Source organism: Poromitra crassiceps (genome assembly GCF_964638095.1).
Source record: "Poromitra crassiceps genome assembly, chromosome: 1".
NCBI classification, from domain to species: domain Eukaryota; kingdom Metazoa; phylum Chordata; class Actinopteri; order Beryciformes; family Melamphaidae; genus Poromitra; species Poromitra crassiceps.
The window spans coordinates 85,636,206-85,658,661 of NC_139623.1; the positions used below are offsets into that span (position 1 = coordinate 85,636,206).

The 22,456-nt window shown below is 42.3% G+C and overlaps 1 protein-coding gene across 1 annotated transcript in view; it reads left to right on the forward strand.

The window, feature by feature from the left end:
* Nucleotides 1-22,456, forward strand: part of opcml (opioid binding protein/cell adhesion molecule-like) — a gene marked incomplete at both ends in the record, with an annotated part of 498,196 nt that overhangs the window by 195,676 nt on the left and 280,064 nt on the right. Inside the window, one exon of the mRNA XM_083639111.1 lies at nt 8,967-9,202. Within this exon, the coding sequence (XP_083495237.1) occupies nt 8,967-9,202 (236 nt within the window). The remainder of the gene's footprint in view (nt 1-8,966; nt 9,203-22,456) is intronic.

The following is a 22,456-nucleotide window of genomic DNA, read 5'->3' on the forward strand; positions in this document are numbered from 1 at the left end:
GTGAGTGGCCTGGCCTGGCCTGCAAAAAAAAAAAAAAAAAAAAGATTTTTTTTTTTTTTTTTTTTTTTGGCAGGCCAGGCCAGGGCAGGCCACTGGGCATTTGCCCGACGTGCCCGATTATGCAGTCCGCCACTGTTTGGAGCATTACTACTGCTGGCGCTATAACTTTAGCACCCCCCAAAACTGGATGGCCAGCCATCCGCCTTACTTCGGTGCACTGAATTCATGTCCTCGCATCGAGCGACTTGCGCTATAACTTCGGGGAGAGCGCTGGAAGGGAACACTTGTTCCACCGACTTACTTCGGAGCATTGCTACTGATGCGCTATGACTTTAGACTCGCCCCTGCACAATGAGCGACTTACGGCGGCTTACTACTGGCGCTATGATTTCGGGGGGACCACCACCAACGAAATGCGATGAAAGGGTGCTTCTGCACGGGTTTGCATTTGCCATGCTGCTTAAGGAGGTTGCGTTTCTGGAACGTCCGCTTGAAGAGTTGGATGACCCAGGATCTCCCCCCAATTGAGAAGGGAGGGATCTTAACTTCGGGCCGATAATATGGCGGCCTGCTCCGGACGGATGTAGGCCACGTAGGCTGGCGAAGACCAGGGATGCTGAGGAACAGAGGGGCTACGGGGCCCGTCCGAGGGCTGCTGAGGAACAGGGGATGCTGAGGAACAGAGGGCAGTCCAAGGCCGATAATGTGGCAGCCTGCTCCGGGCACCCTGCTCCAGAAGAACCTCGGCCAGTCTGATGCTGATAATGCATAATGCGGCGGCGCCTGCTCCGGGCGACCTGCTCCGGAAGAAAACCCCCCACAGCCTGCTCCGCCGTGGCCTGCGCCGGGCATCCTGCTCCGGACGTCCGCCGATGATGCATAATGTGGCGGCGCCTGCTCCGGAGTGAATACAGCTCGCTCGTTACATTTTACCCACTGGTCTCTCATGATTGAAATAGCCTAAGTGGTGCAAAAATAATTAACAAAACCAAAATCATTCAGTTGAGGAAAACTGTTTTATTACAGCCTGCAGACACACACGTTGAAACACGTTTAGAAAGCTCTATTTGGGGTGCTTTATAACCACCACATAACATTTCCCCAGTGTGCTTTGCAAATATAAATCATTTCCCTCAACCTAGCTGGAGGAAGCATGCTTTTTGGGAGACTGCACTGTTGCACTGTACCCCCCAACCAAGGCACTTTTGAAGACAGTGTACTTTGCTTTCAAAAATTAAGATTTTAGGTTTCACTTGTTGTGAGGCCACTGAAGTGCTGTAGCTAGCTTGATAGTGAAAGATGTGATCTTGTTGTGATGATGTGTGATTTTCATATGTTTAGTGTCTCGTCTGCCAGGTATGTTAGCAGCACTGACTGGTGAATAGAACATAGAGAACAAAGCTATTATGATTAGCTCAACTTATGTAGTGAGTAGTATTGCAACTGCATGATAAGCTCCATAAATACTGTGGTATTTTGGTAATTGCGGCAGCCTGTATAAACTATATACTTTAGACTAGACTATAGACTGTCTATAGACTATAGACTGTATACAAATATGAACGTAGCCACTGTGACGTCACCCATTGGTTTGAGGTCTCCTGCGAGTTTGGCCTTTTGACTATCGCCATCTTGGACGAGAAGAGCTGCAGTGCCGCCTGCTGTTGGTCTGTGATCGGCGAGCTGGGCGACAGATTTTTGATTTGCATGAAATTTTGTCTGCGTGGTCAAAGAATAGCAGAATAATAGTGCTCCTAATAATACCGCAAACGCTTGGTAAAATTTGCATAAAGTGGCGCGGCCGGGTGAGCTTTTGGGCAATTTTGCCTATATTTAGATAGGACAGTAGGCAGACAGGAAAGGTGGGGAGCAAGAGGGGATGACATGCAGCAAAGGACCTCGGGTCGGATTCGAACCCACGTAGACCGCGCGAAGGACCGAGCCTCCATCGTACACATCCTACCAGGTGAGCCACCAGGACACAACATCATGCTGTATTGAAGAAGACTTGAACTTGAAACTAGCGATTGAGACCATAAACTCATTAGGAAAGTGTTTACTGAGGTAGTAAATCAAGTGAGAATTCAGGTAATTTCCACACTTCTATACAATCAGACTTCTTTTTGCAGCCGTACACTGTATAAACACTGTAGACCATTTTTTGTACGAGGCTGTAAACATGTTTATTTATGCTGTAAAGTTGGGCATTTTAACATGGGGGTCTATGGGGGATGACTCGCTTTTGCAGTCAGACTCAAGTGGCCATTCGAGGAACTGCAGTTTTTGGTACAGTACTTCCGCATGTCCTGTCCCTCACAAGTGATGGCAAGTGTTTGCTCTTGATAGTTTTCCTTTTTGTTTTATGGCATTAGTGTGACTCATAGTTGCTATAGTGTCTCTCGTCTGACAGCATCTCATCATATACAGTAAGCCCCACCAAAGCCTTACACTGTCAGCCTGGCTGCTGATAGTGATTCCCCCTCCACTCACAGCCACATTCCTTCACATTTTTACACACACATACACCCCTCTTGCCCTCCATTCACTATCACCCCCCCCCCCCACACACACACACACACACACACACACACACACCCACACTAATTGCAACTTGGCCTGAATGTCTTAATCAGTGACACTGAAAGTTCTTGTTTTGCTCTGTTTACTCCCTGTGATTTATTAGCAAATGTTGTTGGGTGTGTGAAGCACCCTGTTCGACATCTTGTGGACTGTCTGTGATAAGTTGCACTCACTGAGACTGCAGACTAATCGGGCAAGCAACAATGTATTTTTCAATTAATTCACCTGCATACATCTGTGAGCTCGCTCAAACTTCAGTGTCTTGGATTTAAAAGACTATTTTCCAATCTCTGCAAAGTCATGCCAAAGTTATAACATCCATGAATTAAAATAGAATGAATTGGCACGCAAAAGTAAAATATCTCACCATTCATATACAGAGAGGAAATGTGCTGCCAAATCTTGGTTTTAAATAGTATAAATCCCCCTGTGAATTCTCACTCTAGTCTAGACTATATTTATTTAAATGTATGCAGCTCACTTGCAAAAACATGACTTTGATGAGGTTATAGTCTTAACCTAGGCTGAATAAACCAGGCATCAGATCAGAAAGTATTCATTGTAATATCGCAGCAACTGGGGATCCCTGTTGGAAGGTCACATGGTGCGAAAACATAGTACAATGTGCCATTAGATGGTGTTGATATACCTGAAATAGCATGACAACAATCTGTAACAGGATGACATCAAATAAGGAGATACATCGTTTTGAATAATGGACATTGCGATTATAAAGATTAAGTGTCATTTTGCCCCGTGGATATAATGTATATTGTAACAATCCACTGCGACATCAATCCGAGATGCACAGCTGATGGTATCTATGCAAAGAGTGAATGTGGATTTATTTAAATGTTGAATTCATTTGAGCTTATCACAACACTGTTGCAGGTTCAGCCACTTTGTCATCTTTGAAATGTATCTGATCTCCACTTGGGTACAAAGAGCTCATTTTAAATGGTGACCTGTGGAACATGATCTTAAATGTCATTGTGATCTGTCAAATTGAATTTGACTTGAACACATCCCCCTGTTATGCAGTGTTTTTGCAGGGATTTGAGATACCAGTGTCCCTAAGGAGAAGCCGGGCTTTATTTAATGCTGTGCTATTTAAAATAAAAAAATGCATGCGTCTTCCTGGCCTAAATCACAAAACGGGGTTGCAACAGAGAAGATCGTCCCATCTCTACTAATTGAGACACTGCAGATTTAACGATTATCACCAAAGTGCAAAGTTGCCTAGTGCAGCTTTAAAAGTGCAAACAAAGTGTAAGGCATATTCTGTGTTGTGTATGTTTATGGTGTGTTTAGATATGCATAGACATGTGCACTATAGGGCTGGGTATTGTTTAAAAAATTACAATACCAGTACCCTTAAATATAAACATTTTAAAAATAAAAATCGTGTTAAATAGCGCTTCTTTCCGACAGCCATCACTGAATAGTGAGTGTTTGGTCAGTATCATGGAAATACTATCTACTGTACTCAAAACTAAGGAAAGACAGAGAGATGAGGTACCCACCTGCAGAGCCTGAGCGGAGGAAGGTGTCTTCTGGTGGTGTTGGGACCAACACCACCAGTTTACACACCCATCTCCTGATGACAACAACCATCCGGCTCTATTGTCTTTTGTTTTTCACTAAAAATAATGTTCACAAAAAGATAAGATATGTGTCCTCCTATGATGCAATAAAAATAGGGTAACCCTTTATTTTACAGGTACCCTAGTTGCATATGAACTATTTGTAATTACACATGAACACCAAATGTAATTACACAGTAATTACCAATAGTTATAAATAAAGTTCATATGTAGTTACATTGTAACGGACCTGTAAAATGTAGTGAGTCTGTTCAACTGTAGTTCATATGTAGTTACATTGTAATGGACCTGTAAAATGGAGTGAGTCTGTTCAACTGTAGTTCATGTGTAGTTACATGGTACCGTACCTGTGAGTCTATTTAACTGTAGTTCACATGTAGTTACATGGTACCGGACATGTAAAGTGGAGTGAGTCTATTTAACTGTAGTTCATATGTAGTTACATGGTACCAGACCTGTAAAGAAGCTCCAGCCTGGGACAGAGATTGCTAAAACCCAGTGGTGGATTCGAACCACTGAACTTCAGATTGCAAAGAAGGCGGCTTTAACCACTCAGCCATGAGTGATTCCAACTTTCTTAGTGGATTTTGAGAGGATAACTGTATGTCAGATGTAGTTGCCACTTCATAGCTTTGTTATTATAAACAGAGACTTGGGGGAAAATGTTGATACTTTGTTAGTTGTAGCTTGAAAGACAGGCAATATTGATTAATATGAATGCATTTCTGCAGTGTGACTGTGCCAGCAGGTCCGGTACCGTGTAACTACATATGACCTACAGTTGAATAGACTCACTCCACTTCAGGGACGTGCAGAGAACATTAGAGGGGCAGGGGCTCAAATTCATAAAGGGGCACTACAGCCGCCGTCTGGATTTGAGGCAATTTGAAGGCCAATTTAGGGGTATAACTCATTTTAAATATTCCGATTTTAACCAGATTTAGAGGAATATCTCATTTTAGGATGAGACTTTGACAAACATACATACCTGATTCACGTTGACTGACTGATATATCTGTCAAACTGTGTGCGCCTGTGCTGCTGCTGTCCGTCTGCATGGTTGCTCTGGCTGAGTGGAGTGCGCACTGCTGGAGTGGGTGGGGACGGGCCACGTGCGTTTTTGGGTTGGTGCCTTCAGGGGCGGTTTAGAAAAACACTGCTCCATGCAGAGGCCTATTACAAATGGTGCATTCAAGGCCAAGAGAGCTCGGAAAAGGCATTTCTCTTTGAATGCTGCCTTCAGTGATGGCATGGAAAGGGCAATTTCCATACAAAGCATCATTAGAAATGCATTCATGGTCAGGAAAGGGCAATTTTTATTTTATTTTTTCATGTGTCTGAGCTGTTTGTTTTGTTCATGTGTTGTTGGAATGAAAATGAAAAATGTATTATAATTTTAAAAAAAAAGAAAAAAAAAGGCACTTTTTACAGACTGAAAAAAAGGCAGGGGCTCAAGTCCCCTTTCATGTCTATGTGTGCACGTGCCTGCTCCACTTTACAGGTCCGGTACCATGTAACTACATATGAACTACAGTTGAATAGACTCACTCCACTTTACATGTCCGGTACCATGTAACTACATATTAACTACTTGCTTCTTAACAAAATGGTGAAAAAGTGATTTCAGTATGTTTTAGTGCCATTTTAAGATTAAGCGTATATTTCGATGATTATCGGGATTATCCTGAATCACAATTATTTTGGCCAATGAAATTTGACATGCAATTTTCATATCGTTGCATGCATAGTGTACTAAAAGCATCAAATGCAAGCATCATCTGACTGTATAGTTTCAATACTACTTGGTAGTGGGTTATTTCGGTTGATAAATTAAAGCTATCGAGTACCGATAGCCAGCTCTAGGGTGCGCTCTCTACTTTCAGCTACATGGTGAACGCTCACATGGCGTTTGTGCAGCCGGTTCTTTACGCTTAACAAAAGGCTGCATATAACGTTCTACAAATGTCCAGTGGCGGTTCTAGGGTTCTGGAGGCTCCAGGCGAAGACCGGTGTGTGACACCCCCCATTTTGCTTAAAGCAATCATATAGCTCCTGACAACGGTGTAGGTTGGATTTTAACATTGGTAGGGACACATCCAGAAACATTTTGCATTTATGATAGATTTCTGACCGCCACTTCATGTCATCTACAGGCTTAATTTATACATAGTTAACATGACTATGAGTGTGTTTAACACACATATACCAAGGCTGTAGCACATTAATGAATCCTTTACTCAAAATGTCCAGCTGAATGGACTGGCAGGTAGCCTACTGTACTGTTGCCTATTGAAACCAGTGATCTGTAAACATGTAGGTAATAATAACAAATAAGATATCCATTAATCACACACAGTCCATCTGGAACTGTCAGGAAGCTTCTCTGTTCACACATGTCACAATACTGAACCCCACAACCCAGAACCTCCATCAACAGCCTCTCCTCTGTCTGAGCTACCTGGCTGGACTGCTTCTGTCACCTGACAAAATTTAATGTATATTATTTATTAGTTGAGTTGTGTATTATGATTATTACTAGTACTACTACTACTATTGTTGACCGACTCTGCAAATTAGCAATTCATAAAATATATATTCCTTGAGTTATTACATTGAAATTTGACTAAAAAAAGTTCTTAATGTTCCCAGACACACGTGCACACGCACGAACATGCAGGCAGGCACACACACACACACACACACACACACACACCATCATCATGCCTGATCACCTAGTTACTAAGCACTAAGCAGCCGGGCTCAATAGAAATAACAAAAACAGGTATGAATGTGTATGAAAGTACTAGCGTTAAACACATGATAGTATGTACGGGCTAGTTACTTACTATGGACGATCGTCACTCTTCTTCATAGGGAAACGTGCAACGCGGTAACAGGCAAACACAACTGTTTGATGCATAGCAACACGACACGCTGTAACAGCTCTTTATGTCAGTCACGTGGACCATTTGCAGACCGAATAATTGGCGAGACACTGCAAAGCTCTGTGGGACTGCCTAATGTGTGGTGTGCAAGTTAAATCTCTGACCCCATCAGTAATGTTGTTGTTATGCCGTTTTCCCACATGCCTGGGAGCGGATGCTTCCTATTGTGTCTGAAATGTGCATGTGCGACTCTCAACCAAAGACACAAGACTGGTGAGATGGATCACAGCATATAGCTACTTCCATCAGTAGACACTTGCCTATTTTTCTTCTCTGCACCACTCTGAAACGCTTCTTCATTGTTCTGCCTGCTCTGATAACACACTTGAATTGATCTCTGACAATGCAACATACCGCTGGTAGCCGACTGCTCCTCGCAAAAAAATAAATAAATAAAATGCTCTGGTCTGCGAGGCCCTCTAGTGGACACGGCCCCAGGCGACTGCCTCTTGTGCCTGGTTCAAGAACCGCCACTGCAAATGTCATATAATATCCTGTAAGCGGGCCTACCAGGTTAATATCCACAGTCAACGTGTGGGTGTGCACATGTGTGTACGAGCAAAAATCAATACAGCAGCCATTACTTGTTCGAGTTGTTGATTGAACATGCATGTGTGTGTGTGTGTGTGTGTGTGTGTGTGTGTGTGTGTGTCTGTGTCTGTGTGTGTGTGAGTGTGTGCTTGGATGGTGCGTGTGATGGTACGGTATGGCAAGCAGAGGAGCTCCTCAGCATGCAATGTTTTCTTTTGTTTGATCTTCAGGAGAACGGAGGTGGGTGGGAGGAAATGTCAGTGTCTGTGCTTGCCGGATTATTGACATTACATGTTGAGCTCAGATGTTCTCAAGTTATTTATAGCGTTGTACCTTGGTATACATATATAATTAGTGCATCGTTTTTCATAATTAGGGAGATGGCACTAGTCCTGACATGATGATCTTAAGAAACATCTGATTATCATCAATTTGTATATATGGTTATATGCTGAATTATACTAGCCTATACACATTTCTTTTCGTTCTTCGTTCCCGTCTGGCCTGAAGCCTTCACAACAGTCTTTACAGTGGGCAGAAGTTGGGCGGATGTACTTGCCTTGACAGACAACTCCTTCAGCCAATCAGCGTTGGATCCAGTCAAACCCAAATCCACTCGGGAGAACGGCAAAAACATATTTTCCGCCCAGAAACCTCGCTGTTGCATACTCCTGTACTTGTTTAATTGTTGTTATTGAGTCTATTTATGCAATAACTGCACTTTATGGCTGGTTAAAGTAGACTAACATTCACATTACTCCTCGAGGCGGACAGGCAAGGAGGCAGCCATTACTGTTTTGCTAGTGACGTTCTGATTGGCCGGTTACGATGTCAACTACGAGGCGGGTCGCTGATTGGCTCGTCCGCTTTGCAGTTTCTGCAGACAGCCCTCCCAGAGTTGAGGCCAGACGGTCCCGCAGAACCAAATTAAATGTGAGTTCAGGTGACCGGCTGGTTTACCGGGCTAGAATTATGCGGTCATGTTATACATTTCTGGGGAAACAACCCATTTTAGTTGTTTTACCTTTAAATGTTGGTGTGTAGTGTTGTTAGTCAGAATGCTCTTTTACTTGAGCAGTCCAATAAAGGTGGTTTAAAAGTGCAATATTTTTTTTTTCTCTCTCATAGCGTAAAATGACTAGGTAGTTTGATAGGGTTGTTGATCAATACCAGTGAATCGATGATTATTTAGCCATGTACACTTTCTGGCCTGAACAAAAACTCTCCGCCCATTAAAGGGTATAGTTGAAGACATTCCTAACCTCTCTAATGTATTTTGTATTTTTGTTGTGCTTCTTCCCACCAGATGCAATGTGGACAGCAAGGTATCGCGAGTGGCGTGGCTCAACCGCACCACCATTTTATTTGCAGGAAATGAGAAATGGTCTCTGGACCCCCGCGTGGTCCTAATGGAAAACACAGCAGTGACAGAGTACAGCATTAAGATCCAGAACGTGGACGTCCATGACGAGGGACCCTACGTCTGCTCCATCCTCACAAACAAGAAACCAAAATCCACAAAAGTGCATCTCATCGTTCAAGGTAAAATGCGGTTACCTCTCCGACCTCTGCTCATTGATTGTGTTTGTCTGCTGCAAAAAAGTTGGTGAAGGTGTCAAACAAGATCTATGCTGCAATCACATTGTGTGTCAGACTTTGTTTCAAGGTTCATGGTTTACTTTATTGTCCCACTAGGGGAAATTAGTTTGGGAGCCAGGGTTCACATAAGACAGAATGCAGAAAAGACAACAACAATGACATAACACAATAAAACAGAGAGCAAGAGGGAAAGGGAACTTCATTCCAAATACAAAATACATCAAATATACACACACACAAATGTGCAGGAGTGGAGAAGTGCAAAATGTGAGAACTGCAGCCAGAGAGCTAATTGCCATCAAGCATATCTATAGCATTAGGGATGAAGGAGACATGGACTCTTTTAGTCCTCCTAAAGGCCACAACAGACTCGTCCGTCAGAGCCTCGCCCCGCCCTCCCCGCATGACGGGGGGTGGACGCCGTCATGCGGGGAGGGGGCGCCATCGGCTGACGGGGGCTGCTCCAAAATGTAACTCAGCGGCGACGATACGTGCGTGACGTCAGCTGCACGAGAGTTGTGATTGGCCGTTGCCTTGGGCCTGTAACAGAGATCTCCGAGGTAGTCAGCGGAGACCTGATCTGATTGAGTCCTTACCGTGCTCATCGTCGTAAAGTCGCCTTCGAAACATGACGTTAAATTATAACGAACTAGTTGTGTGGCTTAGCCTTCCCAAATGTTGAGGGTCGTTTTTTAGAATTTAATACATAGAATTGGGAACGTTACATTCAATTTCATTCAGACTGCCTGCACTCAATCGCCGCCATTTTCCCACGGAGCTTTCACAGGAGGAGGGAGGGTGTAGTGACGTCCTAGCATGTAGGGCTCGCTGGCGCCAGCAGACGGCGAGACGGCTCCAATTCGAGGCGGATGGACGAGTCTGTTTTGGCCTTAACACTAGCAAAGCTGGGACATTTTTACCTACCACAAGGGCCAGAAGAGGGGTCGACTGACCCCTAGTCATTTGAATGAGAGGCTGTGCATTTGCACCTCTTGTGTGGAGTCTCCCTGTCAATTCTATTCAAATGCGAAATGAATTCTATTCAAATGCTAAATGTACTGGCCGGGGAGAGGGGAGGTGTCTCTGCTATCATGGCAAATTTGTCCTCCACAAGGCCGGCAGCCCTTGTGCTCTTGTCATCAAAGCGTAGATAGCGCATGATATCGGTCTGATTTTGAAAATGTATGAACACAGGGTCGTACAACAGACATATTTAGGAAAAGTCAAGAAAGTAGGGATTTGGAACTCGTTCGAGTGCAAAGATATATTTTATTTTAACTCACAGGGGTCACGTGACCCCTTTGACGGCCCTTCTTTAAGGGTGTCCTGAAACGATTACCTGACGCCGATAGCTTAAACTCCCTCTGGAGTGGATGTTTCCTGACAGTCCAATATAGCATGATTAGCCCTTCTAAGGACCTGCCTATAAATGTCCTTGGATTGGCCTGAGTCCTCCCTGAAATCTTACTGGCTTTTTCTTTTTTACTGGACAAATGTAAGTTTCCAAACCAAGCAAAAACACAAAGGGTTAAAACAGATTCAATGACACCTCTGTAAAAGAAAGTTATCATCTCAGAAAAGATTTAAAGGAGTTCCTTTTGGCTTTGCTGGACCTTTTTGCTGGACTTTTAGAGGTAACATCAACATGGGATTTGAAACACAAGAAGAATACCAGAATATTTGTAGCTATCCACTACAGTAGGCCAATGTCAACAGCTTTTTATCCAGCTGTAATTTTAGAGCTGTCATTTTCCAATTTTGATATTCATTTAGCTTAAAGTTATTGTGTTACACAGTCTGTGTTCAGTGAAATCAAATGAGAAATTATACCTTTTCTTTGGCAGGATGGTATAATAACATGGAATTCACCAAACATTAGACCTGGTGATGAAACTGGGATTCAATCTCGATTTAATTTGAGATGGCTGATAGATATTGATTTAGGACACAGTGCGCTGAGAAATATCCTGGCTCAGTTTCAGTGCAAAAGGCTCACTAAATCAACTGTCAGCACACAGACTTTTGTTATCTTTTATGATGAAATCAATTTCCTTCACGGTCAGGTTCCAAAAAACAATTAACACCACTGCCCCAAGTCAGCGTTCAAGGTCTAGATCATAGCCGCACTAAATTGACATATAATTAAAAGTTAGATTAACTAGCTGTTAGAGATTCTTCATGTTGAATCATCCGTTTACAAAGGGAAAATACTTCAACAGACAAAGTATTGTAATCATTGACTGCTCATGACTCCTGGAATGGAAGTCCAACCAGATTGCCTCACTTGAGATTTTGGTTTCAATTGAGACTGCAGAGAGTAATTTTGTTGCCGTTTTGGAAACAAAAATTAAAATAGCAGTTTAAGAAAGATAATTATTTTTCTTTCTTTTACCTTTATTTAGATCAGTGGGGCCCGCGGGCCAAGTTTGGCCTCTTTTTTTTTTGGCCCGCCACGGATTGGGGGTAAAAAAAAGAAGAAAATTGCAGGCCAGGCCACCGGGCAGTTGCCCGACGTGCCCGATTATGCAGCAGCAGTCCGCGCCTGAATGGAGATGTCGGGACTCTTCTATCTACGATTAACGTTAATTTTGTGCAGCTGGTATTATCTCTCCCCGACTCTATCATGTGAGGCATTGCTATCTGAGGATTGATTGCTCCTGATTGGTTGGCTGAATCACCTGGTTGGGGGGTGAGCTCTGATATTTGATCCCTCCCCAGTCACTGGCTTTACACCAGCTCAGCAAGATGGACAGATCATCATCACGGCAGTGGCACACTGACAAAAGAAAGTTTAGGACGGAGTGGCAAGACGAGTATTTTTTTTCCCGAAGTAAATTCAACAGCGGTTTGTCTCATTTGCAGACAGAGAGTGGCTGTTTTGAAAGAGTACAATATACGTCGCCACTACGAAACTGATTTTCAAAGTACCTTGAGGATTTTTCAAGTTGTGAATTAACACGTTCACTGCCAATGACGTATTAATCCGTCAAAAAAAATCCAACGGTTGACTGCCAATGACGTACGTCAAAAAAATGAAAAAAAAAAATTTGACCGTGGGATGTGCATCTAACCCTTTTACATCTCTTATATCAATATTGGAGCCACCAAACATGTACAACCCATTCCACCGACCCACTAAGTGGCGACAGTGCTCTCCCAGACTAGAGGAAGGCAAGCAAAAAGCAGTGTGAGGAAGCCATTCTCATGAAAATGGATTGGCGAAAACGCTTTCGTTTTCGCGCTGATTGCTGGCGGTGCGGGATTGCAAATTTGCATAATAGATTACGGGTGGAACACACTTTGAAACACGCAGCATAAATAAGACCAGAATCGCAAAAGCTTCATCAAAGCTCTCAACCGAAACCACAAGAAACGAGCGAGCCCATCCAGACTTGCACAGCGGCCGCCAGCAGACAGGCAGCAGCAGCAGAAGCAGTGAGCCTGGTGACGCGAGGTTACAGCAGCAACAGAAACGAGCTTGTGACACGCCCGCTGCAGCCAAGAAGAACACACACGGAGGGAGGAGTTTGAAGGAGAGGGGTGTTTCCTGCTGTTATGGAGGAAATTACTGTTCAAAACTATTGTTTAGATGTCTGACGTCTTACTGATGCCAAAAATGAATGGTTAAAGTGACTGTTCTATCGAATTTCACAAAAAGCCGTTTATCTCAGAATAATTTTTCAGACGCTGAAACCATGCTGTATTCAACTGCTAATGCTTACATAACTACTAACTCTACAAACTAACTCTTTTAGACAGAGAAAGCACACATTCTATTAGTTCTTTTGAGATATTGTGTGTTCACAAAATCTTAGCAGAAAAGAATCCTCGGGTCTTGAAAGATGAGCCAGAATCCTCAAAAAAACCCTCTGGCAGAACCTACCTACAGTAAAAAAAAAAAACGGCTGGCAGTGAATGTGTTAAGTCAAATTTCTCTCTCGATTACGAAGGTGGAAAATACAACTGTTTTTAACTGGGTGTTTACTGATTAAATGTTTAAGCTCCCCACAAATGCAGATGTTTTTTTAAATATATATAACCAATTGCAAATTATTACAATTACCAAACAGATAAAAAGTAGATTATTATATTGAAATGTTATTTTAGATTTAGAATGTTAATTTTCTATAAAACACAATACATTTTAATGTAATTCCACAACGTTTATTTTTGGCCCTCGGCCCTCCACCCAGATTGAGTTTTGGCCCTTCATGGGAAATAATTTGGGCACCCCTGATTTAGATGCTCTCTTTTTCAGGAGTGCACTGTTCACATGAACACACACATTCACACCTGGAAGTGACCAGTACAACCACAGTCTTATCTGCTGGCCACTGAGCAGCTCAACTAGAATGGTTGGGGTTAAGGGCCTTGCTCAAGGGCACCTCAGTGGTAGTAATAAGAGAGGGGAAAGCGCTGCATTTTCACTTTCCCCACCCAAATTTATCCTGCCGGTCCCGAGGATTGAACCAATCGCTTCTCTAACCTTTAGGCCACCACTGCCTATTGTACGGACTAGTCTGCACATCTTACCGAAAAGATTGGACGAAGTACTGCTGTTGACTTTTTTCAGATCATGATTAACATTGAGGATTTGTCACACTGTACAGTTCACAATGATTAACTCGTCACTATTAGTCTTCTAGTAGCCAGCCATAGATAGATATCTATGTCTGGTGCATCTGTTGAAAGGTGTTTAAGGACCGCCCCCCTAAGACCAATACAAAATGCGTGACAGACATATGAAGTGACCACCGTGTGACGCAACTCGTGGGGTGGTACATTTTAACGATGCACCAATGCACGCAGAGAGCCGGACTTCAGCCCAGCCAATCAGAGGCTTGCCACAGGAATTGCTATGGAAAAACCCGGAAATGCTGACTCAGACCCTGATTCAGACCCTCCGGTACAGAGGGTCTGACCACGTGAAACTTAGCACTCACCGGGAATGATTGCTTTCGCTCCGTTCCGTTCCGTGCCCGAGTATGATTGCCCCCCTCACCTCTCCCCCGCTGGTCAGCTTTCACATTACAAAATGTATTTTGTGCTCAGGAACGGAACGGAACACTTGCAGAGTACACCTGCGTCATCAACTATGCCTGGAGTGTATCCTAGCCTTTGTGTTGTCTATGTGGTTCGGTACGGTTGGTGTTCACATTTGCAAGTGTTCTGTCCCGGGGCACGACAAAGCCTTTCCCAGACCACCTATTCAAGTGGACCCTGTCACGGTATGCTGTTGCGCCCGGGGACGGAATGCAACGTTCACACTCATGAAACGAACCTGGGGTCAATTTGGGGACAAGTGTGCTCGGTTCCGCTCTCAGGTCCTCAATGAGAAAGCACTCTATCTCACTATTGACGCTGAGATGCAGACATTTTACACAGGCCACCATTTTAAACAAACAATTATTGTCAAGCATATTATTGCATAGAAAAGGAAGCACGTTTCCAATTATGTTTTCCGATTGATTTGATCGGTCCTTTTTCCTGACCTTGTACAACTTTGCCACCTGGTTGCTGCTCATACTTCAAACTCAATGGAGCTGCAAGAGCCACATAAATGGCAACGCTAGGCTTTGATACACCGAGAAAACACTGGTGTGTATCGTTCACACCAAAGAAACCTGGGGTGCATCTGCTCTAGGGATGGGCGATATGGACCAAAAATCATATACAGTATCTGTATTTTTAGGCTGAATGACGAACGATACACGATATATGTCGGTATTTCCTACAGTATGAAGTGTGCTAAATGTTCAGTTCTAACAATCACCGTACATGAGAAATAAACTGTTCATAATTAGTGCGAGGACTCTCAAGTAGGGCTGGGCGATATGACCAAAATCTCATATCCCGATATAGGTCATTTCATATCCCGATAACGATATACATCACGATATAGCATATTTTCTGTAAATTCATTTTATAGTTTCTATAAAATGACCACATGGCCATTTATTTATGTAGCAGTTAAACCAGTTAAAATGTGGTCAAACCTCACCAAGGATACATGCATTCAGAATACAGATAAGCATGGCTATTATTTACAACACAAATAATAATTAGTTGCAGCGCAGTTGAATGAAACAAACTGAATCACACCACCAGTTCGATTTTCAAAGATTACATTAGAGCAAAACGGGTAGAATAAAAGTTATTTAGCCTATAGTTCAGTCCAGTTCTCTCAGTTTGTTTATAGCCTAAAGGAACAAAAATGCTCTACTTCGGGATTTCCATGTTACCAGTTCAGTTCACTCAACAAAAATACTCCACTCCGGGATTTCACGGTTATCCAACACAACTCTTAAACCCAGGGAAAGCTATAAGCTAAAGCTAACGATAGACGTTTTGTTGTCGGCTCCTCAATGGATTTCCTTGGGATGATGAGACGATGGGAGGAGACATTTTGCCAAGTTTAACGGAGGACACACGCAAATATGGATCAAACGCGGACTTAACACAGCGCAAATGCCTGGGTAGACTAGGCGGACAGAGTGGAGGTAACATCTACCTGCTCTTTAGCCTACTCACCGGCTGATTTGTGCCACTTATAAAGGGACGCAAGGGGCTTGTTGACACAGAGTCGGGTGCGTGTTAGGGATGCACCGATCCACATTTTTTCACTTCCGATCCGATTCCGATACCTGAATTTGGATATCTGCCGATACCAATATTATGCCGATACCGATATTTTTCTTGAATATACAGTATAGGCAAAGATTTGGCCAATTAAAGATTTTTTTTAAGAGCCTTGCAAAAAGCAGACAAAATTAAGAAAATATACAAGGCAAAGAACCATACATGGGCAAATTACGGCCACCTGTGTGGGCCCACGGTGGAATTGCAAACCCCCCCCATTCCGATCCGATTTGTGAATTATGTCAGTATCGTCACCCGATACCCATATTGGATCAGTCCCATCCCACTACGTGTGTGGACGTGAGTAAAAAAGAAAACAGAATGAGGAAAGCACAGCGTCATCCAAATGACGGACAATTGCTGTAAAGAAAGAATGTGATTTGCGACACAGCGATATAAACGATAGAGCTTCATATTAAACGAAATACATTTTCTATCGTCCAGACGAAATATATCGTCATATCGCCCAGCCCTACTCTCAAGTCTTGTCATATCATCTCAATATTTCATGTTGGGTTGAGGCATAAAACATCAGAATATCAACGATTTAGCACTTGTCCTCCATGAATTTAGTAGCACTGCATTCATCGCCACTTTGGCTGTTAACACAAAAGTCGAAAATGGATTAAAATATGACGGATGTTTGGGCAGATATTGTTTGAATGTGTTTTTTTTCCGGCTATTGATGGAAAGCCAGCTGTAAAATCTATTTCTCAGTTCTCTGCTTGACGTTGTGGACTACAATCACCTTCAGATGAGGTTTCAGATTGGCTATGCTCTGGCAGGGAAAATGTTGTTTCCATTCAGAGAGATGTGAAAATGAGTTTTCAAACAGTTGCAGTTGACGACTTTTCCTATGAGTGGCTAGTTCAGCCTTGTTAAAGACTTGTAGTGTGGAAGAAGGAAGGAGGAAGGAAGGGATGGAGGAGGGAGGCAGAGGAAGAGAGAAAAAAAGAAAAAAATGTTCTCCAGTGCTTTTTTTGTATATTTTAGTGCGGTCCCTATATATTACGACTTGACTTTAATACATAATGGAAGTCACCATGGCAGCAGTGGATCAGACTTGGTCATATTTATGCAGGCAATCCTACTGGCTATTTGGGTGGAGGGACAATCATAGTGGTAAATACAGAGGTAAAGTATCCAAGGTGAGTATTTTACCCCCCTTGTTTGTTTCCCCTCATTGATTGATACAGTTGATCTGAAAATAGATGAGTAAAAACTCTGCCTCATTTCAGAGAGGGTAAACTGTTTACCCTCCACTACACCCCTGATCGTGACGTGAGATAGCGTGGCCCAATATTTCTCCCATGTTGACAATACTTCTAGGCCCAGTAATGGTGCCATGGTTTCGTCTGATCGCACACACACACCACCACCCAAATAAGCAGAGCATAGTGAGCAGCAAGGGAACTGCAGCGCGCCTCAGCTAAGATAGGCAGCCCAGTGCCTCTCAGGAGCAGGACACACAGCAGCAGCAGCACAGGAAAAAGCCACTGAATGCCTCTGGTGCAAATATAGGAGAGACTAATTAGGGATGCACGATAATTATCGGACCGATAAATTATCGGCCGATATGGCCATTGTGCGTTATTATTTATTATTCCGATAATGGCCTTTTTCCGATAAATTATCCGATAATAATCCTGTTTATTTTTTGCCTCGGAAGCGGAGCTTTTTGTTGTCGCACATTCGTGACATCACAGCTGCGACGCAAACATGGCTGCTGCCAGTGTGTAGTGTGTTGCTGTTTTTCAGTTTCACAATGATCAGAAAGCTACTGTAATTTGCAATCCATGTCCCACACAGGTTCCCAGGGGAGGGGAAACCTCTAAGCTGGCATTACGTTAAACCAAAGCTGGCGATGATGCAGCGGATATGTTTGTTGTCTTTGTTAGCGAGTGTTAACGTTAGCATTAGGGCTGTCACTTTTCATTCGAAATTCGAATGCAACTTCGAATGTGGGGGAGGGGTTCGTGTTCGATATGTAAATTGACTGTTCGATTTTTATTTTTATTTTTTTAATTAAAAAAATATATATATATATTTTTTTTTCTTTTTTTTATGAACCAAAATTAACCAACTGCTGCTTGCTGGTAATGTTAATCCCATGTCAGAAAAAGTCTCCAGATTTGTTGCGTTAGTCTCTTCTGAGAAAGATTGTCTCCAGGGTCTGAAAAGTTGTCTCGAGTTGGATGCAGCCAAGTTTGTGAGGCAGTGTTGTGACTGTGAGCGTCCAAGCTAACACGTCGGGCTGATGCCCGGTGGCCTGCAGTGGGTTGCACCAGCTGTGCGTAAGTGAAATAGTTACAACGTAGGCATAAGTTAGAACTTAAAATTTACACCTACATCTTACTAGGTGTAAAGTCCTCCGTAAAATAGCAGTTGGCACGGATTGCAACTTGGCACCGTGGCGCATCGTTGTTTTGCGTCCGCAACGCGCTCTCCGTGATAAATTACACCCTTTGATATTTATGACTCACGCTTTTGTTTCCCACAAGCTGCAGCACTGCATACAAATTAAAATAACCGCAACAATTTAGTGAGGCAGGATGGTGGTATAGCCTACAATACTGATGAAGAGCTCACAGATAAACGTTAACAGTAATATGAACCTAAACGAACGTTACTCAATAACGTTCTCATTTGATTAGTGTTGATGAAATATGAAAGCACTAATTTGCGGTGGGCAACATGTCCTGTTTTCACTCCACTTACTTAAACAACCGTAAATAAACACCGTTTCCACCGTGCTTTTCACTGATTGGTCACAGATACTGTACACGTCATTGTCTGCGACACTATTTTGGTTAGTATGGACTTTAGGGTCTACTAGTTAAGATGTACCTTACGTCTCCGTGGTGCAACCAAACAAAGACACAACTTTAGTGTCAAACTAACTAGTTTGAACGTAGCAGTTAGTGTGGACTTTACACCCTAACTTAAGACAGAACTTACATTCAGCTGGTGCAACAGGCTGCTGGACTGGGATTTTTTTTTTTTTTTTTAATTAACCAAAAAACTTCGAATATATTCGAACGAATTTCGGGCAATTAAAGTTCGTTCGAATTTTATTTTGGGAAAAAGTGACAGCCCTAGTTAGCATTAGCTCGTCATGCGGCCTACCCTGCAGGCTCGTCCGCTTGGCAAACTGTGACATTTACAGTCTGTGGCTTGTGATCAAACAGCCCCACAAAAGCACTTAATACACAGAGCTTGCGTAAACTTATAGAAACTAATGGAAACCCCTTTACCCGAAATGAAACATCCAGGGATTGTGTATTTAACTCCAAAAAACCACTCGCTAACGTTAAGCTAACCGCGCTAGTTAGCGTTAGCTGCGGGACAGAGCCAATAATGAAAACAAAGGAGCAGTCGCGCACATTAGGCTACATAAAAAGCATCAGTCAGTCAACATTACATAGTGCCTTTTATTTAATCTGGTGGCAGCATTCTTCAGTAAAAAGTGAAATGACAGATGGTTTTATTGGTTTATAGTGCCTGCCCATGGACTGTATATATGCCTGCCCCATTCATTGGGCCCAGGCTACAATTCACTGAGAACTGGAACCAATGCAAAATTTGAACAGATCAGTATGACAATAAGAGTCTAAACTACTATGCCTTTTGTCATTGTGTTTTATCTGCAGACTAAGCAGCTTGGCTTTCCGTTCTATAAAAGCCTTTATTTTTGTATTGACTATAATTGAGGGATACACTTTATTAAACAATCATATTATATCAGAAGTTTTCTTTGTTTTGCGTTCACAGTGATGTTAGTTAGATTTGGTTAGGTCAGAGCTATGCTCACTACATCCATACATCTACCCTAACCCTTTTTTAACCCCAGGTGTGCATAAAATACAGGTTAAAAACAAACAAAAAAAATTATATCTATTTTTATTATAATAATTATCGGTTATATCGTATCGGTTATCGGCCAAGACGAATATATTTATCGGTTATCGTATCGGCTCTAAAAATCCATATCGTGCATCCCTAAGACTAATGTTTTGATGTCAGTACATCTTCTTCAGAGACAATACGGTACAGAGGCAGTGGTGTCATCTAAAGCTAACCAGAAATCACCTGGCTACAGGTGAGTAAATGGTCAGTCCACTCACTTAGCCAATATCAGTAATCTACCACAGAAAATTACAGCATATAAGTACACCCATAGAAAATGATCATCCTAGGAGTGATAACTGTATAAAAGACATGATCATCCTAGGAGTGATAACTGTAGAAAAGACATGATCATCCTAGGAGTGATAACTGCGACCCATAGAAAAGACATTACCATCCTAGGAGTGATAACTGCATTTAAAAAGTACACCCGAAAGACATGATCATCCTAGGAGTGATAACTGCGACCCATAGAAAAGACATTACCATCCTAGGAGTGATAACTGCATTTAAAAAGTACACCCGAAAGACATGATCATCCTAGGAGTGATAACTGCCACCCATAGAAAAGACATGATCATCCTAGGAGTGATAACTGCCACCCGTAGAAAAGACATGATCATCCTAGGAGTGATAACTGCCACCCGTAGAAAAGACATGATCATCCTAGGAGTGATAACTGCCACCCGTAGATAAGACATTATCATCCTAGGAGTGATAACTGCCACCCGTAGAAAAGACATTATCATCCTAGGAGTGATAACTGCCACCCGTAGAAAAGACATTATCATCCTAGGAGTGATAACTGCCACCCGTAGAAAAGACATTATCATCCTAGGAGTGATAACTGCCACCCGTAGAAAAGACATGATCATCCTAGTAGTGATAACTGCAGTTAAACAGGTACACCCATAGAAAAGACATAATCATCCTATGAGTGATAACTGTCACCCATAGGAAAGACATCATCCTAGGAGTGCATGCGGGAAATAACCCTGATAATCCAATCTGACATTGCTGACATTGAGTGAAAAGTAGTGTTATCATAAACATGGGTAAAAAATACACAAAATGGCAAATTGTATTTTATTTATGTGACCTATAAACTCATTAAAAAAATCGTATCAACAAATATATTAAGTCCAAGTATGGGCTTATACCTTTTGCCTCTGAGAAGGTTACCTTTCTTGATGCTTCTCTCCCCTTTCGATTAATATATTTTTTGATAAGTCTATTGACAACATCTTTTCTAATATTATTGTTTATTGTTGTTGTTCTGGTTGCCTAATGTTGCTTGCCTTCCCTTCCTTTGGGGAGGGGGGGGGGGGGGGGGGGTAGAGTTTAAATACATCCATGACCATTACATCATGAGACTATAGTAACCTACCCCTAATAATAATTTCAGAGTTTATAGGCCACATAAATAAAATAAAATTGGCCCTTTTACTGTGTATTTTGGATCCATGTTTATGATAACGCTACTTTTCACTCACTAATATTCAGCAATGTCAGATTGTATTATAAGGGTTATTTCCCACTTTTTGTCTTGTCTTTTGATACTTGATGTGTTACAGTAGATATCACATTAATTGTCTACCATGACATATCCACACCCACTGGTGGGCCCGATTCATTATGAGGAACACCTGCAGCCTGTACTACAAAGCAAGATTAGTGGTTTAGCGAGGTAACTTCAGGTTTAACCCTGGTTTAGCCGTACTACAAAGCAAGTTAACTTCTAATCACCATGGCAACTCATGCTGCAAAGCTAACCTGGTCCCGACCAGGTTAGCTTCAGAGGATAAGATCAAAATCCATGACAGACCCATATAATCGGCTCTCTGGAGTCACTCACCATTCATATAAGATCGCCATATGAAAAATAGATTGCAGTCAACTGAGAATAGAACAAGAAAAACATTCGTGGCTCTGTAGGTTACATAATTAAATTAAGCCTACTTACCACTTTATGTCTTAACAGCTCAACGATGGGTGGAGAAATATGATCACTATTAATCACCGCAGCGCATATCATGAGTGAGGGTGATATTCTCCTACATGCCAGAAAAGCCTATACATATAATATAGATATGGGATAAATATGGGATAGCCCCAATACTAAATATGCAGGCTTCTTGCATGTTTCAGCTGGAACTGTGTCCTGTAGGCTGTATGCCAATATATGAGCAAAAATAGGCTAGTTTTTATCAATAAAAAGTATGCCTGCATCGTCTCAATTCAGTCCAGCAGTTTTCTCTTTTATATTAGGATATCATTATTATAGCCTATATATGAATTATTCGATCAGTGCAACCACACACACATAATGAGTGATAGAGATCATTATTCATTGAGCATGCTTTCTAAATCTATGGTCTAAATAGGCTTACAGATTGTGGAAATTTATAGACTGAGATTACACATTTAATGTACATTTACACTCGCACAAAGCTGTTGTAGGAGACAGAAATCGCTGATCAAAGTAAATCAAATGACTGATGTGAATACAAGCGGCAGCTTTAGACAGTCCTTCCGCAGACTATATCCAACGCGGATTTTCATTCTGCCATAGGCTACATTAAATATCCGCAAAAATCTCTGATCCCACTGCGCTTTCATTGAATGAGGAAATGGGTGTGGGCGTGGATCAAC